The sequence below is a fragment of the Cnephaeus nilssonii genome (assembly GCF_951640355.1).
Source record: "Cnephaeus nilssonii genome assembly, chromosome: 20".
Classification (NCBI taxonomy): domain Eukaryota; kingdom Metazoa; phylum Chordata; class Mammalia; order Chiroptera; family Vespertilionidae; genus Cnephaeus; species Cnephaeus nilssonii.
The window spans coordinates 29,115,485-29,136,635 of record NC_137091.1 but is presented as its reverse complement, the minus strand read 5'-3'; the positions used below and the strand labels follow the sequence as shown (position 1 = coordinate 29,136,635).

The 21,151-nt window shown below is 45.5% G+C and overlaps 1 protein-coding gene across 2 annotated transcripts in view; it reads right to left on the bottom strand.

Annotated features, from left to right (window-relative positions):
• Positions 1-12,534: 12,534 nt before the first annotated feature.
• Positions 12,535-21,151, bottom strand: part of USP10 (ubiquitin specific peptidase 10) — a 72,976-nt gene continuing 64,359 nt past the window's right edge. For both annotated transcript variants that reach the window (XM_079799972.1, XM_079799973.1), the window contains 4 exons: positions 20,791-20,956; positions 17,345-17,489; positions 15,281-15,346; positions 12,535-13,563 (listed from right to left, as the gene is read on the bottom strand). In XM_079799972.1, the coding sequence (XP_079656098.1) occupies positions 13,376-13,563; positions 15,281-15,346; positions 17,345-17,489; positions 20,791-20,956 (565 nt within the window). In that variant the 3' untranslated portion in view covers positions 12,535-13,375. The remainder of the gene's footprint in view (positions 13,564-15,280; positions 15,347-17,344; positions 17,490-20,790; positions 20,957-21,151) is intronic.

Here is a 21,151-nt window from a genome sequence, read left to right as displayed (position 1 = left end):
ATATTAGAAAACGGTGTTGAACTGAACGTGAAAATACCAAGTATCAAAATTGGTGAGATGCAGCTAAAGCCATGCTTATAGGGAAATTTACAGCACTTGAAAAAAATTAAGAAAAAATAGGTATTCCTATTAAATCTTAACCCACAATCCCACTTTGAGAACCCAGAAAAATAAGAGTAAAATACACCCAAAGCCAACAGAAGGAAATAATAAAGATGAAGGCAAAAATCAATGACATTGAGAACAGAAAAAAAAGAGAAAAATCAATGAAACCAGAATCTGACCCTTTGAAAAGAGCAATCCGATTGGACAAACCTCTAGCAAGACTGACAGAGAGAGGACACAGACGACCACTATCCGGAATACAAAGGTGCCACCCCCAGAGAAGCCCACACAGACATTAAAAGGAGAATGAGCGGACACGTTGAGCATCTCCATGAACATAAACTCAACAACACAGATGAATTAGAACTATTCCTGAAAAGCCAGATGACCAAAACTCTTTCAAGATGAAAGAGATGATCCGACAGCCCTTTATCTACGAAGGAAATTAAACACATAGTTAAAAACCACCACTCCCCACAAGAAATCCTCAGGCCCAGAGATTTGGCTGGTGAATTCCACCAAACATATAAAGAAGAATAAGACCAATCCTACACAGTGTCTCTCAGAAAATAAAAGAGGAGGGAATACTTGCCAGTTCATTTTCTGAGGCCAGTAGTATTCTGAGACCCAAGCCATGTGACGATAGTAAAGAGAAATGTGTACGGACCAGAGCACAGCATAAACCTAGACCCCAAAATCTTCAACAAGTACTAGCAAATTGAACCCAGCTCTATATAAAGAATATATTACACCAGGCCTAAATGGAGTGTATCCCAAGAATGCAAGGCTGATGGAGTATTAAAGAAATCAATCAATGCCATCCACCATATTAATAGACTGAAGAAGAAAAAAACACGTGATCATATTCATCGGTACAGAAAAGCATTTGACAAAAGTCAACATCCATTCATGATAAAAACTCTCAAAAAACTGAGAGGAGAAGCACCCTGGCCAGGTGGATCAGTTGGTTGGACCATCTCCCATACACCAAAAGGTTGTGGGTTTGATCCCTGATTGGGGCATGTGCAGGAGGCAACTGATCCATGCTTCCCTCTCACATCGATGTCTCTCTCTCTCTCTCTTTCTCAAATCAATAAAAACAGTGAGGATAAAATAAAATAAAATAAAATAAAAAAACAGAGTAGAAGGGAACTTCCTTAATCTGCTAAAGGATATCTATAAAAATTCCACAGCTAGCATTCTACTCAATGGTGCAAGACCAAATGCCTCCCCTTAGGATCAGAAACAAGGCAAGTATATACATTCTTACCATTCCAATAACACATTTTATTGAAAGCCAATGAAATGTTAAAAGAAAAAGGAATTTAAAGGCATTAGGACCGAAAAGGAAGAAATAGTACTATCCTTCTTTGCATACATCATTGTCTATGTATAAGGAGCCTATAAAAGAAGCTTATAGAAATAATGAATTTAGCAAGGTCTCAGGCTGCAAGGTCAACATGCAAAAATCAATCATATTTCTTTATACGAGCAATAAACAACTGGTAAGTGAAAATTTAAAAATAATACTGGTTACAATAGCTCCCCCGAAATGAAATACTACAGGTATAAACCTAACAGAACATGTGCATGATCTGTGTGTTTTACTTTGCATGCTCTGTAACTCAAGCACTCGCCACAGTATTGCTGTATGGGGCCCTGCTCTCTCCCACTGACCATGAACTCCACCGGGCTTGTCAAAGTTCTCACCTCCTCTCGTTTTTTTATCTCCCTGCAACTACAAGAAAAACCTGGCACTGAGTCAATGCTCAATGACAGTCTAACAAATGAATAAGTACACTTGAAATGGACCCAAGATCTGATTCTGGTAAAGGTTAATAGCGGACTTGGGGCAAGTACTTCCGCGAGGCGGGGAGAGGGAGACAAGGCTGTTTTGTGATGGTGGCGACAGACTGGCCAGAGCCGCGTTACTGGCGATAAATCCTCAGCACAGAGAGGTCTCCTTCGCCATTTACAGCAATAAGAGCAGGCTGAGAAGGTCCCGTAGACATGCTTATTAAGTATCAATTAGGATTCAGGCTGGAACCACTCAGGGTTTGGAAAAATGTTTTCAGATTATTTTCCAAGTGTTTGATGAAACCCCAAAGACATTTTTCCCAGGCATACTTTCCCAGAAGTTGGAAACCGTACATATTTAAAAGAGAATTTAATCCTTAGGTTTAGGATCTGAGTGATGAACTCATTGCGATGGAATGGCGCACGGTGCCACGGCGGCCTGCGCTCTCTGTATTTTAAAAGTGGAATTAGATCCTTGCATTTCGGGTCCACGCAACGGAATCTCACATTCTCCAACCAGTACTTGCATTCCAAGAGGGAACAGACTTGGCAGACGTGTCCCTCGGTTATTGGAATCAAGATAAGCCCTTCCTTGACTTGCAACAGGATCAAACTGCGGGCCTTGGAGAACCCAGGACCCGTGGTGGGGGTGTGAGGGGCTCCCGCAGCTCCCTGGGCCGGCAATGCCAAGCAGGGGAGACAAAAGGGAGAAAATATTTCTAAATGTAGATTTAAAAAATGCCCAGTATTGAAAAGTTGAAATGTACAAATAGGAAGATTTGGAAAGAACGAGAAAGAATAACCTACAGAGACAACCCCTGGTGATGTTTCAACAGAGGGTACCTGCTCTCGGATTTCTCGGCCCTGGGCTTTGGGAATTGGCTTCAAGGTGGCACATGTGTGACTGACATGAGAGGGGAAGCTGCGAAATGAATCAGCAGTTGGCCCCTCAGGTAAAGCTTCAGGCCCTGAGATGGGCAGCAGGTGAGGAAGAGCAAGCCAGAGGGCGGGACTTGGAGACCAGGATGAGGATTCCTGCCAGATGCACCTGTCACTCACACATACTTCCTCCAGAAAATGTGGGCACCAATTTCTGCACATCTCACAGAGGTTGTAAAAATAGGGGCAAATTAGGGGAGAGAGGGTGGTGGATAAAACGTGGTGACTGCAAACTACTAGATAAGCTTCCGTTTCCTGATTCATAAATGGGACCAACTCCCTCCCCCACCCCCGCCTCAGCCCCCACTCCTAAGATTCTGGCGAGGATTGGGAAAATATTGTTGTGCCAAGACTCAACGTTACCTGCCTGGCAGTTAGTAAATGGTAATCAGGAAGAACGGGGCTTTACATCGTTCCAAACGATGAAAGGTGCAGCTGTGAGATTCATCAGCTGTTGAGATTTATCATTTTGAAAATAATTTATTAGTGGATACACCGCTATTAACACTGGCAAACTCTGCATATATCTCTGTGAACTTGAATCCCCTTTTTGTGAATTTCAATACAAAGTGACGCGGACAGACATCAAAAGGACTGCGTTCATCCGGACCAGGCCCCGTGGCTGGCATCCCCTCCCCTGGCTGGTGGGAGTGGAAACAGCTACTTTGGAAAACTGTGTGACAGAGTCCACTAATGTGCACCCAGGAGAAACAAGGGCACACGTGCACCAAAGACAAGTGGGAGACCCTTCATAGCTTTGCTCATCACAGCCCCAACTGGGAACGACAGGGTCCATCGGCAATAGGATGCATCCACACCCTGCAGTCTATTCATGTAACGGAGTGCTGCTCGGCAATGAAAAAGAACAAACTCCTGGGACAAATCACCGCATGGGTGGGTTTCAGAGAAATAATTCTGCATGAAAGATATGAAGAATGCCTACTGGGTGGTGCCATTTACACGAAGTTCCAAATAGTCAAAATGATCTAGGGCAGCGGTTCTCAACCAGCCGTGATTTTTGTCTCCCAGGAGACATCTGGCAATGTATGGAGTCATTTTTGGTTGTCACACCTGGACAGGGAATGATACCAGCGCCCAGTGGGTCAAGGTCAGGGATGCTGCTAACATCCTACAATTCAGGGAACAGCCCCCCACACATGGAATTATTGGCTCCAGATGTCCACAGTGCTGAGGGTGAGAAACTGATGTATAATAACGCCAAGTACTGGTCACCCTTAGGGATGGGGGTAGTGACAGGGAGGGAGCTCGGGGGCCTGGGGTGCTGGAAATGCTGTACACATTTACATGGATAAATATGCAAAACCCATGGAGCTAATATTTACGATTTGTGCGCTTCCCCGTATGTAAGCCATACCTACAGCCCTAGACCCAAACCCAGCCCCGCGCTCCAGCACAGTCACGACTCCTGGGTAAGTGTTTTACATCATCATCCTCGCCGCCGCTCCCACTTAAGTAGGACGAGACATTTTAGTCAATGTATCACTTTAACTCAAGGGAAATTAAAGGGTTTGGTTTTCGGGTATTCCAAGTCAAATATGAACCATATGAACGTGCAGACTCATGGTAGCCACTTCGGGTTTTTTTTTTTTCACAATATTTTCCAAACCACGGCACACAGCATCTGGAGATCACAGCCCCGCCCACCCCAGGTTTTATTGCTCTGGCACCCCAACTCCGAGAACTCATCATTTCCATGAAAAGGGGGCAGGACCTGGCCCACTCCTTCTTGCTCAATCAACCGCAAACCTGCTGGGGGGAGGGGGGGTGTCAGCATTTCTGGGTGTTCAGAGACCAACGGGTCACCTGCTCAGTGGGCCAGGAGGTCAGCTGGCTTGTGCTCAAGTTCTGAGCCACGACTTAATTCCATCCAGGACTGCGTCGAAGTGACGCTCTGGCCAGACGCTGCCCCGATACCTTGCTGTGGCTCTGGCTCCAGGAAGGGTGAGCTCTGAGGCCTTGAGCCAAGCCGTGAAGAACTGTCCGCCTCGTTATTCTATTTTTTACAGTGAATCTTATTTTCCCTTTGATTCGAATTATGTACTGTCGCCATTAGGACTAGCAGGACCGAAACACTGAAATGGATTTGGTTGCAGAAGAACAAGGCTCACAAGCCAGCGTCCACGTGGGTTCACAGTGCAAGCGTCAAGCCCTGCGGACTTACCCCGAGAAGGAAGGCGACCCGCAGCCTGTGGGCGTCGCGCAGGCCGAGCAGACGGACAACTCCAAATTCCCAAAACGAATTTCTGAAACGCAAACCATACAGAAGTAACTGAGACCTTCAGAACTGCAGTCAACACTGTTTCAGGAGAGACAGAACTCCTGGGGAGGTGGTGGTTGGCGTCAGCGAGGTTGTTCAGGGGCTGGCGGTGACCAAGGCCAGCCTGGTGCTCCGAGGCCCCGTCGCGGTTTGTGCTGTGTCCCCGGGAGGACCAGGCTAGACCACAGGGCTCCCCTGGGCGCGTCCCGCCCTTTCTTCTCCACCTCCTTTACCCTCTGTGCTCTTCACTGGTCACGACACAGAATTGAAGCATCGTGTCGTTGGCTGTATTCATTAAATTAAGTGCGAGCTTTCTTCTCAGTTGTACTGTGAGTTGAAGTTTTATATTTCTATTTCTTTGAAAACAAACCTTAGGCTGCTCCAGATCTTGGGTGGGATGCAATCTTGGGGCGGACCTGTCTGTGACAGGTTTGTTTGTCCTTGCACCGGTGGCTGTAGTTGTTAATCGAAGTCCCATTATGGCTGTGAAGAGGAGTAACAGAAAAACACAGGCGTGTGGCGCAGCCGCCCCAGGTCGTGCAGCTGAATCACAGGAAGACAGTGGGAGGAGTGAAGTCCTCTGGGGAGTCGGGACCGCTCCCTGTGGCAGTCCTGCCGGGTCACCCACCACCCAGGCACACCTGCTTTTTAGCGGAAATTCAGCCAGCAGCAAACATCGCTCTACTCTGGTGGCCCTGGCCAGGCAAGAGACAAAGCCCAGCTGTCTGAATTGAACAGAAACATCCAGGACTACCAAGATACAGAAATTCATATGAGGGGACAAGGAGGGGACGGGCAAGCAAGGTCCAAGGTCAAGGCAGGAAAAAAATTCAAAAGGTGAGTTGCCAGCAACAAGGCCCCAGCTCCAGGCCCGGTGATGACACCAAAGGATCCACCAGTTTCCAGGGCTCACTGAGCCCCAACACTGTGCTGCTAACAGACCACACCCATTCTCTAGCCTAATCCTGTCCGATCTGGCGGGGCAGTGCCACCTCCAGCCTTTTTATGGACCTGGGCCACCTCCCCAAGGTCACGTGGCTGATTACTGCAGAGGAGTTTGGAACACAGGCTGTGTGGCTTCTGCACCCAGTTCTTCATCATTTCATTACATTGTTGCCTTTTTTTTAATGCTACAAACATTAGCAGTTCACCCAGATCTCCCCCTTCGGTTTCTCTGCAATACCCACCAGCCCGTCTGCCATTCCAGTTTACTCCCCAGGACCAGGAGCTGAGAGGGGCAGGCAGGCAGGCACGGGGATGCAGGGTGAGCACCTCGCACAGCAGGGCCAGGGCTCCGGGCAGACTGAAGCCGGCACCCATTCCCAGCTGCACACAGGACAAGGGACCCACGGCGCTGCGAGGGCCACGTGCCTGTAAGGAGCTCAGAAGTGGGCCTGGTCTGTAGGAAGCCCTGCTTTTTCATTTTAAACATTTTTAATTGATTTTTTAGAGTGAGGGAGAGAGAGAGAGAGAGACATCAATGGGATAGAAACATCCATCGGTTGCTTCCTACACGCACCACAACCGGGAATCAAACCTGCAACCTGGGTACGTGCTCTGACGGGGAATCAAACCGGCAACCTTTTGGTGCAGGGGATGACACCCAACCCACTGCGCCACACCAGCCAGGGCTGTAGGAAGCCCTAGGTCTCAGCCACTGTGGAGATCTTAAAAAGAATACATGCCAAGCCCTAAGGCAAAGCAGAAATGATGTCCCCGAGAGCGGACAGGAGGCGGGGAAGCCAGAGAAGCGGAGGGCGGCGGCCAGCAGGAGCACCCCAACGGTGCCCACAGAGGACTGACTGCCGAGAGTCGCCGGGGCCAACGCCCATGGACGTGCTCCAGGTCAGAGCCCGGGGTAGAGGATCCCCTGGAGCCTGTGCTTCTCTCACTGGGAGGGAGGGCCCTGCGGTGCAAGGAACACTGGGAACCACAGGACACAGGGGATGTCTTCCCAGAAAGTCAGCGCTACTCATGGCAAAGTTATTAACGCCTTTCCCCAAACAGGATAAAGCTCACGTCACTGCATCACCCCCAGGAGGACCCCAGGGTGGGCATTCGCTGGAACATGGGAGGCACCGGGGCACCACTTTAGGCTGCATGCGATAAAAAAGGGCAAATCCAGCCCAAGGTCGCAGAAGCTACCTGAGCAGCAGTAAGTAAGTGGTTGCCTATGCAAAGGAGACAGGCTTATCAACAGCACCAAGAGTCCAGAGCCAGCCCCCCTGACAGAATGGAAAAGGAAGGAGGATGAAGAATCGATCCTCACATCTTACAAGAGACTTCCAATCATTTTTTCAAAGCAGAGCAATGCTTTTTTCTTAAATCACAGAGCCCTCGCCAGTTTGGCTCAGTGGATAGAGCATCAGCCTGTGGACCAAATGGTCCCGGGTTCGATTCCGGTCAGGGGCAAGTACCTCAGTCGCAGGCTCCTCCCTGGCCTGGGCCCGGGTCAGAGCATGTGCAGGAGGCAAACAATCAATGTGTTTCTGTCTTTCCCTCTCCCCTCCACTCTCTCTAAAAAAAAATCAATGGAAAACATCCCCAGGTGAGGATTTAAAAAAAAAAAGCAATGTTCATTTTAAATCACATAGAGAATCCCAAAATACCCAAAAAGCATGTGAAGAGATTTGCTTTCTTTGAAGGACAGATGGGAAACCCAAGGTCAGGATCACCAGACCCACCCGGTAATCCCAGGACCACCAACACTGAAAACCACGCAGATGGCCCACAACAGAAAACAGAAAACACATTCCAGATGGGTTTAGATGTTAAAAACAAACAATCAAAAAACCACAAAACAATAACAACAACAAAACTTCTATTAAGAAACAACACACAAAGCAGAAACGTAGGGTGAGGCTTATCCGCTCCCAAATGCCCCAAGCCTATCCAGGGCCTCTCCCGGTGCAGGCACGCCTTCCATCGATCGGTTCATCTGGTAGAATGCGTGAAGCTGCCTCAACATTTCACTTGTTAGAAAACATACAATGAATGATAAGTAAGACTTAAGTGGGAGTCTATTATAAAATGGAGCTTATAAGAAAATGAAAATATTTTAGACGACATCAGTGTGAAACCCGAGTCAAAACCAAAATACTTCCCTCGGACCACAGCAGCCAGGATTGCGTTGTTTCCTTTAATCAAAGACGGTGACTTAAAAAGCTCACTTCCCGTGTCTCGGAGGAAAGACCACTTGACAAAATGCTGAGCAAATCTGTAGTCAATTATACCTAATTACAATCAGTGAGTGTACAGCGGGAGACATGACCAAATGTGTGAAGCGAAATGCAAGTACTGGTGAGAAATAAACTCACAATTAAATCCCATTAAAGGAACCCACACATGCTAAAACAATATACCCTTTCACGTAAAGGGGGTGGGGAGGGAAGGAAAGAGAAAGGCTGGAAAAGGGGACCAAGCATTTGTTCACTGGTTCATTTGTTCATTCCTGAAAAAAAAACAAACATTATCACAAGGTGAAGCTAAGGGCTAGGAAGTGAATTTCATTTTTCAAGCAAATAAAATTTCCTCCAAAAGACAGAAATAAGATGGGAATGGTCAGACCAGAAGATGAGTAACAACACTTAACAAAAAAAAAATCCTAGGAAGCAAGAGGAAGCGTTTGCTGAGGAAAAAGCATGCCTGCTTGCCCATCTGCGATGATTAAACTTAGGAAAAACACAACGTTGCATGTGGAGCTGCTGTTAATGTGTGGCCTTGCCAGACAGGAACTATCTTTAAACCACTCAGATTTTGTCTAATGTTTTCTAAGTCCACTGCCCCGCACACTGCCCTCACTGGGACAGTCCACTAGGTCGTTTTCTTTGTTGAGCTGGAGAAGTGTTAGAAAAGCCGTGGGTCTTCGGCTCCCCTGAGGGAGGTGGCCAGACCACACAACCGATGATCACTGATTCATGCAAGTTAGCTGGGAGCTGTGCAAGATCAGACTCACTGGTTTAATTGGTCAATTCAAAGCAACTGACTTACATGGCAATCTGTTTTCTAACCAGTTGGCCTGGCCAAATATAAGCAGCCAGTGAGAGCCTAGGAAATTTCCACTAAGGAAAAGACATAAATGGTGCAATTGCTGATTACAAAGTTCCTGCTCCTGTCGCCCACACATTAGATCATGATGAGGTGACTACACTGAAAATAAAAGCGCAACGCTGCTCTGAGCCACTTGGGCAGCTGAACTACCGTTATTCAAATAGGACAATGAAATGACTGCCATTTTCCCCCACTGGTTTTTAGACAGAATAGAAAGGACCGAAGGAGGGGGAGAGTGAGGGAGAAACATCGATGTGAGAAACATCGATTGGTTGTCTCTGCATGTGCCTTGACCAGTGCCAGGGATCGAGCCTGCATCCCACGTACATACCCTTGACCAGGAATCAAACCTGTGACCCTTTGGTTCGAGGGCTGACACTCTAACCACTGACTGAGGCACAAGGGCCAGGGAATGACTGCCATTTTTAATTCTGAATGGAACCCAGAGTAGCTCACCCACTTTCTTGGTTATTGGACAAACAATACACCAATCAGATAAACCTCATTACATTCTTCCCTGTAAGAGAACTTCCAAGTCTTGTAATAAATGACATATTAAAGAAAAATCTCTCTATAATATACTTCTGACGATAACTCAGCATTCACATTAGTTTAAGAGCTATCTATAAAGACATATCAAATGCTAATAAAGGAAAATAATTAAATTTATATCCGCAACACCAAGGTTAATGGGCAAAGTTCTACATGTAAATGACCTAAAGCCAGAGAAAGTCTATGAAACTTACAAAAAAACCTACACATTGCAGCACAAAATACTAAACATTGAGTTCAAAGTCTTAAGAACGGATAACATGGGTAAAGCCCACCATTCCGTCGGGACCCTAGGAAATGCTGGGTTTACTAGCATCTGATTCTCTATCCACAAGCCAATCATTCACTCCAGGGACCAGATGCTGATAATTCTTACTCCCCGGCCGGCATCTCCTTGCTATGTATTTTGTCCCTTCCTGAGTTATGCACTTCTGTCTGCAGCTGGGTGTGCTGATCCAGCTTAAGCAAAATTGGGAAGCTACATCTGTCTAAATACAATTGGAGTTGTTAGGTGGTATGCAGGCTCTCTTTCAAACAAAGCTACCTTTCACCTCTCAAACCCAGCATCCTCGCATGCAGGTAATAGTGGAGCCCTTTGCTGGCTACCACATGGCTGAATTTAAAAGTCCGGGCGTACCAGTGGGGACAGCATCTCAGGAGTGGGTCAGCCCTAGCTGGTTTGGCTCAAGGGATAGAGCATCAGCCTGCGGACTAAAAGATCCCAGGTTCGATTCCGGTCAAAGGCACATGCCCAGGTTGTAGGCTCAATTCCCTGGTGGCGGACATGCAGGAGGCAGCCGATCAATGATTCTCTCTTATCATTGATGTTTTTCTCTCTCTCCCTCCCTCTCTGAATTAAATAAAAATATATTAAAGAAAAAGAGAAAGAAACAAGTTTGTGGATTCAGTTGGAACTCCGAAAGAGGATATTAAAAATGTCCACAATAAAATTGGAGCTTTAGGCCCAGAAAGAAACTCACTATAGACTGATTCATTTGCCTCTCAGCATAACCATTATTGCTTGTCTCATTTTCGGTTCCTATAAGTGTATTCCGAGTATCACATGAGCTCACTCATCTAGGGGAAATGATGAACAACATAGACTGAAGAACAAGAACAGCATTGACCAGACTGTCAGACCTCAGAGGGAAGGTAGGGGAGGGTGGGGACAAGGGAGATAGATCAACCAAAGGACTTGTGTGCTTGCATATGAGCCTAACCAGTGATCATGGACAACAGGAGGATGGGGGCATGCGCGCGCGTGTGTGTGTGTGTGTGTGTGGGGGGGGGGGGGGGGGGGGTTGATGACAAATATGTGATACCTTAATCAATAATTTAAAAAAATTGGAGTTTAAAAAAAAAAGAGTGGATCAGTGTCACTGCACAGCACATGTTGACCAACACTGAATGTCCCACTGGACTTAGTTCATCTCGACCACTTTTGAGAGACTTGAGACCTTTCAAAGGAAGTTTCTCAATATCTCAGTCATTTCCATCGTATTTTGGGCTTGACATATATATACACCGTAGCAATTTAAAAATTATGTAGAAACCCCTATTTGAGGGAAAATTTCTCATCTAAATACACAGGATGCGCCCGAGCTGGTTTGGCTCAGTGGATAGAGCGTCTGCCTGCAGACTGAAAGGTCCCAGGTTCGATTTTGGTCGGGGCACATGCAGGAGGCAGCCGGTCAGTGATTGTCTCTCATCATTGATGTTTCTCTCTCTCTCTCCCTCACCCTTCCTCTCTGAAATCAATAAAAAATATATTTTTTTAAAATAAGTAAAAATAAATACACAGGATGTGTTTTACGACTTGGAAGCAGGTTGTGTAGCAATAATAGACTTCTTTGGCCTCTTGTTCAATTCCTGTGGCAGGCATCCGGGTCAGAGGGCCCTGTTCTGGAGAGGGCGTCAGTCTAATAACTTCACATCTGAAGAGCCACGTTATCCTGCTGCGAGAGGATGGCCAGCACAACCGATGGAGGCTGAGTGCATGCTCAGGGCAGTAAGCGTTCCCAACAGGAGAGACAGGACCTGGCTCACAGCATGACAACCCTGAACTCAATGAAGTGCTTCAGAAATGGGTTTCATTTCATCTTCAGCCAAGTTACTGCTGGTGTGGGTTGCTTCCCCCAAAGTTAATTTGGCTTCCAAACACTTGCACGTTATTTTAATGAGAAGCTAATGGTTACATGACTTGTAGGTTGGCCAAGTGAACCGGAGTAGGGTTACAACAGGGCGAGTAGGCTCCGTGGCCAGCGAGAGGACTGTAAGCTCTGAATGTGGGCGGCGCACAGGGAACACCAGGTGGCAGGAGGCAGAGCCTGGGAAGCAGGCTCCTTCTCTGGAGGTCCGAGGACATTTCTGTGAATTGTTCGCATGAGCGAAAGCAGGGCGCTAGTGGCACAAGAGCCACAGGGGTGGCCCGAGGGCGGCCGTCCCTCCTCTCCACCTCTTCAGTCCAGGAAGGCTTCCTTTCCGCAATGCGAGGTGGCGTCCGGGGCCAGGATGCCCCAGTGGCACACAGAAGATGCTAGGCCCATCAAAACCCAGCACTTTGGTGACGCTGATAAGGCGGGGGCGGGGGAAAGGGGTGGGGGACAGGGGTTAGATAAGGCACAGAAACAACTGAGGGAGACTTCACCTCCCCTTTTCTGCTATTCGAAGATTCAAACCCATTGACCCAAATCACTCCAGTTCTCACTTGGGAAACATTAAACAAGCACAGCCTGAGTCTTGGCGCGGCTCTCACACACGTCAGCTGATCCAACAGCCTGCATCCCAGTCGCTGGAAAAGGCACTCAGTCAAAGAAACACCAAGCACAGTGTTAGACCAACTTAGTGATTTTTATTGATGGGCAACAACTTGATATCCTAGGCATCACTAAACTGTGTACAACTGGAGACGCAGCATTAGAGAAGAGCAGGCAGCAAAAGTAAACAGAGTGGACTTAAGATCAATCTTCATTATTTTGCCCATATTTCATTATGTGTACACAGGAGCATGAATGCAATTTGAAATCTTTTAATGGCAATAAAGTTACAATCACCCATCTATGTGACTAACACCTTAACTCCAAATGTTTGATCTGTAATGTGTCTCGTCACACAATTATTAAAATGTATTTTTTTTCCTATAGGAACCAGCAACTCATTTTTTGTGTTTATTTCTTTTGAAGAACTATTTCTTCTCCAATAACTGGCTCATTTTTATCATTTATCAAAAACTAAAGGGTGGGGGAAGAAAGTGTGATGGATTAAAAAATTCATTTTTTAAGTAAAGATAAAATTCATTTTCACAAATTTACAAGTGTCATTGCTGGTGCAGAATTCATCCTACTAAGCAATCAGACTTGGAATCAAATGCAAGTTCCCTTCCAACTCAGGAATCAGCATTATTTCAAAATTATGGATTTTCGTGTATTTTCTTAAATCAAGCGACAGTCTATTTCAACCAAGTGATTTTGATTTGGAAGTTAGAAGACACCATAAACTATGTTGTGCACAAACCCAAGGCATCTCCTTTTCATTCTAGCCCATTTTTGCAAAAGGGAGGAAGAGTTTCTCTCTAAAGAGCCACTAAAGAGAGGAAGGAAGTCAGTGAGAGTTGGTTTCTACAAGCAGGTGTCGGCACACACAGCACACAGGCGGTTACAGCAGGTCCACTCGGCGGTAATAGAGGAGGTAGGCTGTGCGGTCTGCAGCGGGCTTCACCACCTGGTATTGGTTAATCACCTTGACCATCTGGTCATCGATGCGCAGCCAGCCATTCAGACCAATCTGGAAGACGTCCGTAGTATAGTGACCACCCGTCGCACTGCTGCCGTGATGGTAGACCACTGGAAGAGAGGGCCGGGTGGGGGGCCCAGTGAGACAAGCACTGCACACCAACAGCTTAAACACACACGCCTGACTACCTCCAAAAAAGCTGTCGGTCTTGTGAGACACTTACCAAAACAGGCGGGAGAGAGAGAACTTAATGACACAAGGCAGTTTATTCAAACACAAAGACCTTAAACAATTTACAATAAAAAGGTATACACATACATCTTAACATCTTTTAAATGTTCAATACGTCACAAACAATAAAACAAATGCTCATAAAATAGGGTTGTTCCATTTGTCAGCCCTTTAGGCAAGGGTTATCAGCCAGCTGAATATTTAATACTTTTGAGAGAACACTGGAAATTAGAACATGAAAGACACCCCCACAGAGCCACAGTATAAAGTAATCAACATCTGAAAAAACACCCAGAGACCTACAAAGAGTTCATGCCCTTGATCTAGCCAAGTCCACTTCGAGACTGTTCTAAAAGAGAGTATCAGAATCTTAGACACAGATTTATAACAATGAAAAAATGGAAGAACCTAAATACCCACTAGAAGGAATTAGTGAATTATATTACAATTAGAGGCCTGGTGCATGAAATTCGTGAAGGGGGGGGTGCGGGGGGTGCTCAGCTCAGCCTGCACCCTCTCACAGTCCAGGAGCCCTCAGGGGATGTCTGACTGCCGCAGAGGCGGGAGAGGCCCCCGCCACTGCCCGCAACCGTGAGCCCAGCTTCTGGCTGAGCAGTGCTCCTCCTGTGGGAGTGCACTGGCCACTAGGGGGCAGCTCCTGCGTTGAGCATCTGCCCCCTGGTGGTCAGTACGCATCATAGCAACCAGTAGTTCTGCTGTTTGGTCAATTTGCATATTGGCTTTTTATTACATAGGATAAGTGGAATTTTCATGGAACTGATTGTGATATAGGAATATGCTATATTACATGAAAAAATGAGAATCCTAAGTTTTCTATGAAGTGTCTTCTATGATGACTCACAGTACCTACCTCACTGAAGGTAACACAGAAGGATGATAAAGAAGCTAGAAAATGCTAAAAAAGACAGCCAGAAAAGCAAACACAATTGTTGCAAATAACTATCAAAAGAGATATAAACCTTCCAAGGCACAAGAGACTCAGGCTATAGAAGAGAAAGAATGGGAAAAAAGGCCTACGAGACAAGCTGGAACCACAGGGAGCTCCAGGCTCCTGGTTCTGGGACAGGGCTGTCCAGGACCCCCTTTACCCACCCCAGAGGGGGATTCCCGTGACTGACTGAGAAGCATGTGAGCTCAGGCTACCTTCTCACTCACACCTGACAGTGCCATATGAACAGTATGGGACTCCTAACCCAGCTGGGTGACTCCATGTCACAGCCACTCCAAGCACCATGTACTATAGGTACCACACGGCAGCAGGAAAAGGTCACATTCTCAACGTGCCAGCCTGGCGGCTGAAACCTACTCCTCTGTCTCAGAGACAGAAATGATCATGTCAAACAAGGTCTTATGTTGGGCTCAGTTTAGAGCCAAGAGGGTAGTTTGTCAAAATTCCAAGCACCAAATTTCAGGTAAAACACACATTTCCAAATGATTGCCTGACTTAAAAATTCCATAGCAATACCGATAGTGAAATCTATTCTTTATGTTAAGTGGCATTATGGCAAAATTATGCCTGAGTAGAAACTCTTTTATCATTGCTTTAATAGGGAATTAGTGTACAAAATTACTTACCTGCAAATAGTCTATAGGTTCTGTGGCATTTAAAATTCTTATTTTTAACTCCTGGAGAAAGCAGCTCTGAAAAACAAAATATCAACAGCTCCGATCTATAAAACCACTTACAGAGAGTCTCAGAGTAACAGAAGCAAAGAACTAACAAGTCTCCACTCACAGAACTACCTGGTGGACCAGGGAAACAAAACTCCATTCTTTTATTTGCATAAAAAGTGACCCATGAAGACAATTCGCTGTGCAGTGTAGTAAAAGACATAATCAGCAACCAACCCATCAAAGAAGTATGAGTAACATACCGAAACTATTAAGCTCATGCTAGAAACCCCTTAAAAGCAGATGTTCTAAAAAGTGTGTGTGTGTGTGGGGGGGGGGGGGGGATGAGGGGGGAAGAGGGGGCTGCCCTCTTAAAGGCAAAAACAAAATAAAACAAAAAAAACAAAACAGTCTCAGAAAACCTAGGCAGTAAAATATTTTACATGGGAGTCAGGACACAAAACTTCAATTACACAACAGTGATGTGGCTTCTCCACAGAGGTTCCGACTACCAGCTGGTGCAGGCCAGGCCCTCTCATCCTTAAAGCACACAGTTCCCCTTTACAGAGGCACCACTCAGATGCTGAGAAGAGTTCACCTAGAGCCCTAAGAGGTTTGGCTCAGTGGATGGAGCGTCAGCCTGCGACTCAAGGGTCCCAGGTTCTATTCTGGTCAAGGGCATGTGCTTTGGTTGTGGGCACATCCCCAGTGGGGGGTGTGCAGGAGGCGGCTGGTCGATGTTTCTCTCTCATCGATGTTTCTGGCTCTCTATCCCTCTCCCTTCCTCTCTGTAAAAAATCAATAAAATTTATTTAAAAAAAAAAAAAAGAGTTCACCTGGAGATTACTGGCTCCTTCTCTATTTCTCAGCTCTGTCATTTCTCTTTCTAGAAAGCATCTGAGGTGGCAGCTGATATAAAAATACATGTAACAAGAAAAGCCATGCAAATAGTGTCTGTAGGAAACCACACAAGTCAGTCCAACTAGGTGGTTAATTTGGGGGTGAGGAAAGGTGCAAGAGTGGGTCACTGTTGGCGTGCTGTTTCCTGAAAGCCATGCAGATTGGGACGATGACCCAGTATGTGATTCTTGGCTGGAGTTTCTTCCCTGTTCTGGTCCTCAGATGGGATCAGAAAAACATGCTGCCTAGGAATGAAGCAGCTCACTATGAGAGGAGGGGAGGACCATAAACTGGCACAGGAGCCCAAATTTTCAGCCACAGGAAGAAATGGAACATCCCTGGGGTGTAGAAGCCGATCATAAGCATAGGCTCCCACCCACCAGTTCCTGAGTCACCTGGCCCAAAAGGCAGGGCAAGTGGGTGCTGTGCTGTTAGGAGGGAGGGGAGGCAGGGAAGGTGACAGAGACCCGGAGCTCTACCCAACCTAGAGACGCCATCCCCTGTCCTCTTTCCAGTTTTCCAGACACTCTGATTATTTGAAGAATCACCTCTAACTTGTGTTGCTCCTGATCAAGCTTCATTATCAGAAAACGTTTTTCACAAATTCTGAAGCTCTCAAGGAAAGCTGCTTCAAGCTGTACTTATAACAAGACAACTTGAACTTGGTGCTTTTGCTGCTCCTGGTGCCGCTGCTGCTAAGCCCAGGTTACCTGATGGAGACTCGTGGCAACACACAAACCTAACAGGTATGTTATCGCAACTGGGTCAGAGAAACCCCCAGAGGTCTATAGGGAACATTCCCAATTCACTAAAAAAAAGTCCATTTAGTCAGGCTGATCCACACAGTTGTTAATACGGAGTATATGAAAAATTATTTTGTACCATTAATCTATAAATTGATACTCATTTTGATGGATAAAACCTATTTTTTCTAATCTAGTAAGATTATATGTTTTATTTTTGCTTTTATTTTTAAAAAGCCATTTTAATGAGAATTTGAAAAAAGGTCTATTAAAAGTCAAGAAATTCCTTCATCTTGACCTTCTACAGAAATGCCCATGTGTCAAATGCCCACTGGTTTCCAGGAGTACTGTCACCATAAACGCTGTTGCCTTACATATTTCTCACCTTTACTAATTTCCAAGTCCACAGGATATTCAATATTTTTTATCAGCTTCTGACATCCGCCAGTCTTCTCGTAAACAAATCGTTTCAGGTGCAGCACAAGGACAGGAGGAAGCTTTTCCAGGGTCACCCTCCGACTAATCTCGACCTGGGACACAAAGCACATAGGTCCAGCGGCCATCTGACTCCAGGCAGCAAAGGCCACGCCCCTTCCACTCAAAGACCTCAAGGGCCGACTCCTTACAGTACATGGCAGAGCTTCTGGACCTTTCCGGGGTTGTGAGATCTTTTCAATACCTTAGAAAGCTACTGGCGTCCTTCTTAGAAAAATGCATGTATCTTTGTAAACACAACTGCAGAGGATCCCTTGGGTGCCTGAGCCCATCTGTGAACTCATGTTAACAATCTTTGTTCTGTGGCACTAATGACAAATTGGCATAACCATAAAAAAGCTAACTTAGTGGTATCTTGAGTTATATATTTATTAGCTTGTTTTTTAATAACTCTCATAGTGTTCATAAAACTGAGGCTGATGTGTTTCTTGAATTAGATGCTTTAACCCTAAATCTACTTATTCTAACCCTTTCATAGCTTCTAATAAATGCTTTTTATTAAATGCAACTTAATATATACTTTCACAGGTCTAATGAGTGCTTATTAAAATGCAACTTCACAAATAATACTTCATTCCTTTATTGTTCTCTATACTTATAAACTCTTTCAGAAAAGATAGCATGCCCACCGTGTCTTTGTATTCGAGTGTTTCTGTATCTAACAGAATCTGTGACTGAATGAAAATCTGTGACTGAATGAAAAGCGTGACCACGCTCAACAGTTGAAACTAGGAATGATGGCTCCAGATTCCTCACCTGAGAATTGGGAGAGCTGGATTGAAGTGTCTCTGGGATGCTTCTCAGTGTGGAGACCTGTCATTCTTACCTTCACCTTTTGTACGCCATAAGCGTCTATAGATGCAATTAAATTCAAAATATCGTGGCGTGCCCTAGCTGGTTTTGCTCAGAGGATAGAGCGTTGGCCTGCGGACTGAAGGGTCCCAGGTTCGATTCCGGACAAGGGCACATGCCCGAGTTGCAGGGCTGGATCCCAGTAGGGGGCGTGCAGGAGGCAGCCAATCGGTGATTCTCTCTTATCACTGATGTTTCTATCCCCCTCTCCCTTCCTCTCTGAAATCAATAAAAATATATTTTTAAAAAAAAATTTTTTTTAATCATGTTGTGTGGGGATGGTTTCCATTTTGGACGCTTGGCAGTTCACTAGGTGGCTAATCTGAAATTCTTAAATGTGTTTTGGGTTTCCAGACAAATGGAGGCACACTTTCTTATCACTCAACAAAAGCAAACCCTAATCACATTTTCCCATGAACCATCATCATGTGTTCACACACACACACACACACACACACAGACATTTGACCTAAAAGTATAATAAAATTAAACTTGGGCTTCGCCAAAATGGCTCAGTTGGTTGAGTGTCATCCCATGGACCAAAAAGTCACCAGTTCAATTCATGGTCAGGGCACATGCCCAGGTTGCGGGCTCAATTCCCAGTGGCAGCATTCAGGAGGCAGCCGACTGATGTGTCATCGAAGTTTCTCTTCCTCTCCCTCTCCCTCTCCCTTCCTCTCTCTCTCTCTCTCTCTCTCTAAAAAATCAATAAAAACATTATTTTTTTAAAAAAAAAAACTTGGTATTTTAAAAAGTTTAAAAAACCACATTACAGAAATTGTGTTATTTGCTCTTTACAGATATCACAAGTTGTCCAAAATGTTCCTTCCTCAAGTATCTGCTTTTCTGAGTGTTCTCTTATCTGATAACCACACACCATCATGACCATGGAGCTAGAACAGCTAGAATTGTTCTTTTTAACCTTCAAGGCTCTGCCAAAACACCACCTCTTTCTTGAATCTTTTCTCTCAGCCCAGAACAAATCATCTTTCCTTAGCACTCTCTGACAATAGTCCAATAACCACCTCTATCTCAACCCGTACCTCCCATTCCACCTCCTCCCCAAACTCCAAGTTTAACTGCAGCAGAAGCAACAGAGGGAACAATAGATACATCACAAAGGGCTTTCCCGATAGATAGCCCAGGGACTGCCTCCGCAGCAGGATGAGTAGGCAGACCGCACAGCTGGCTCAAAGAGCGCAGGAAGAGTGGCCCAGTGGCCAGGACAGCGCATCCACCTCTGTAGTCACAGCTGCCAGAGAACAAGCTGTGGACAGTCCCCACAACCAAGTCCACATTCCTGCCACACAAAGCAACCTCCCTGAAACAAGTGCCCACTAGCTTTCTCTTCCATTAAGTCCCACCACTAGAATCTCCTTAGCTTATTCACAAAGCCAACTGCCAAGATTCTGACACTGGCTTCCACCACTTTTGAATTTTAAACAAAACTGCCCAGGAGAAGGAATCAGAAAATATGGTAGAGAATTAGGCATAGTTTCTGCAAATCCCCAAGAGCTGGCTTCACCAATCCAATGCAGGAGACCACAGATGCACTGAAGTCCCCAGAGGAACACATCCGACTTTTGTTCTTCACTCAGGTCACGAGTCACAAGGCAAGGGTATGTCCACCTCAGTGATGCAGGCAGCTGACACGTTTTCCACACTGGGACGTCATTCTTCACCTTGCAGTCACTACACACTATTATTTCAATCAAGCTTCACAGGAATACTACAAGCTGTTCAAAAAAGCACTGCCCATCACTAGCCTGCACTCATTTCCCAACAGATGTGTATGAATTCACTGCCACAATTTAGGAGAATAATAGAGAAGACATTCTCAACTGAAGAGCTAGAAACAGGCATAAACTGGTACATCTGGGCAGCCAGGAACTAGGAAGCTCTCAAAGAGCAGAATCTACCCATCTCTCCAGATTGAACTGACAGGTGCACCACACTAAGCTACACAGTCTGTGTCTCCACTCCTGAAGGCTGAAAGACTTTTATCTTTTCCAGATCAAATCAAAGGGCAACAGGCACTAGAACAATGACTTCCTCAACTTCAATGTCCTGGAAGATCTACCATCAAATGCAAAACAGATGTGCTATGAATCTCTTATGTCCTGACTAATCTCATGAAACTGTGCTCTATGATATCAGGAATGTAAACAAGCCACCAGCTTCTGACAGGGGTAGCACTGACTTTGTGGTGCCATGATTAGATAGCCAGAAAATTAAACGCAACTCAGGATAAATAATCCGAAAGACTGTTCCCTTGTGCTACATGACTCAGAGCTAAAGGAGATTGTTAGGATCATCTGTTTCAACCATTTCATCTAAAAATGTGAAAAATCTCAGTCCAAAAAAGTTAAGCAACTGATTTAAGAGGCTGAACTCAAATCCACCTGTCCTCATTCCTAATTCTGTGTTCTTTCCACCATACTCGAGTGCCTCAGTAGACAGGTTCAAGATCAACCGTGAATATACCTCTTGTTTGGTTTTTGTGGTATAACCTTGGACAGATTCTCTTGCCACCAAGCTTTCCAATGCATCCTGGACGGTACGGATCTTGTCAGACTGGATATCCAACTGCAACGTGAAAAATGGCTGCAAGGTGGCAGATTCTTTTGAACTCTGCTGGTAAACCACAGACCTAAAAATTGAAAACAAAAACAAAAAACTTAAGAGACCACTCCTTCCCACTTTCTCTTAAGATTATTCAACAGGAGAAGAGGAATAAACACTGAAAATAAGATTATTCAAAATCACCTTCAGAAGACCAGCGAGAACAGAAAAGCCAAAAATATACTGAATTTAGAAATAATTCTGGCCCTAGTCAGTTTGGCTC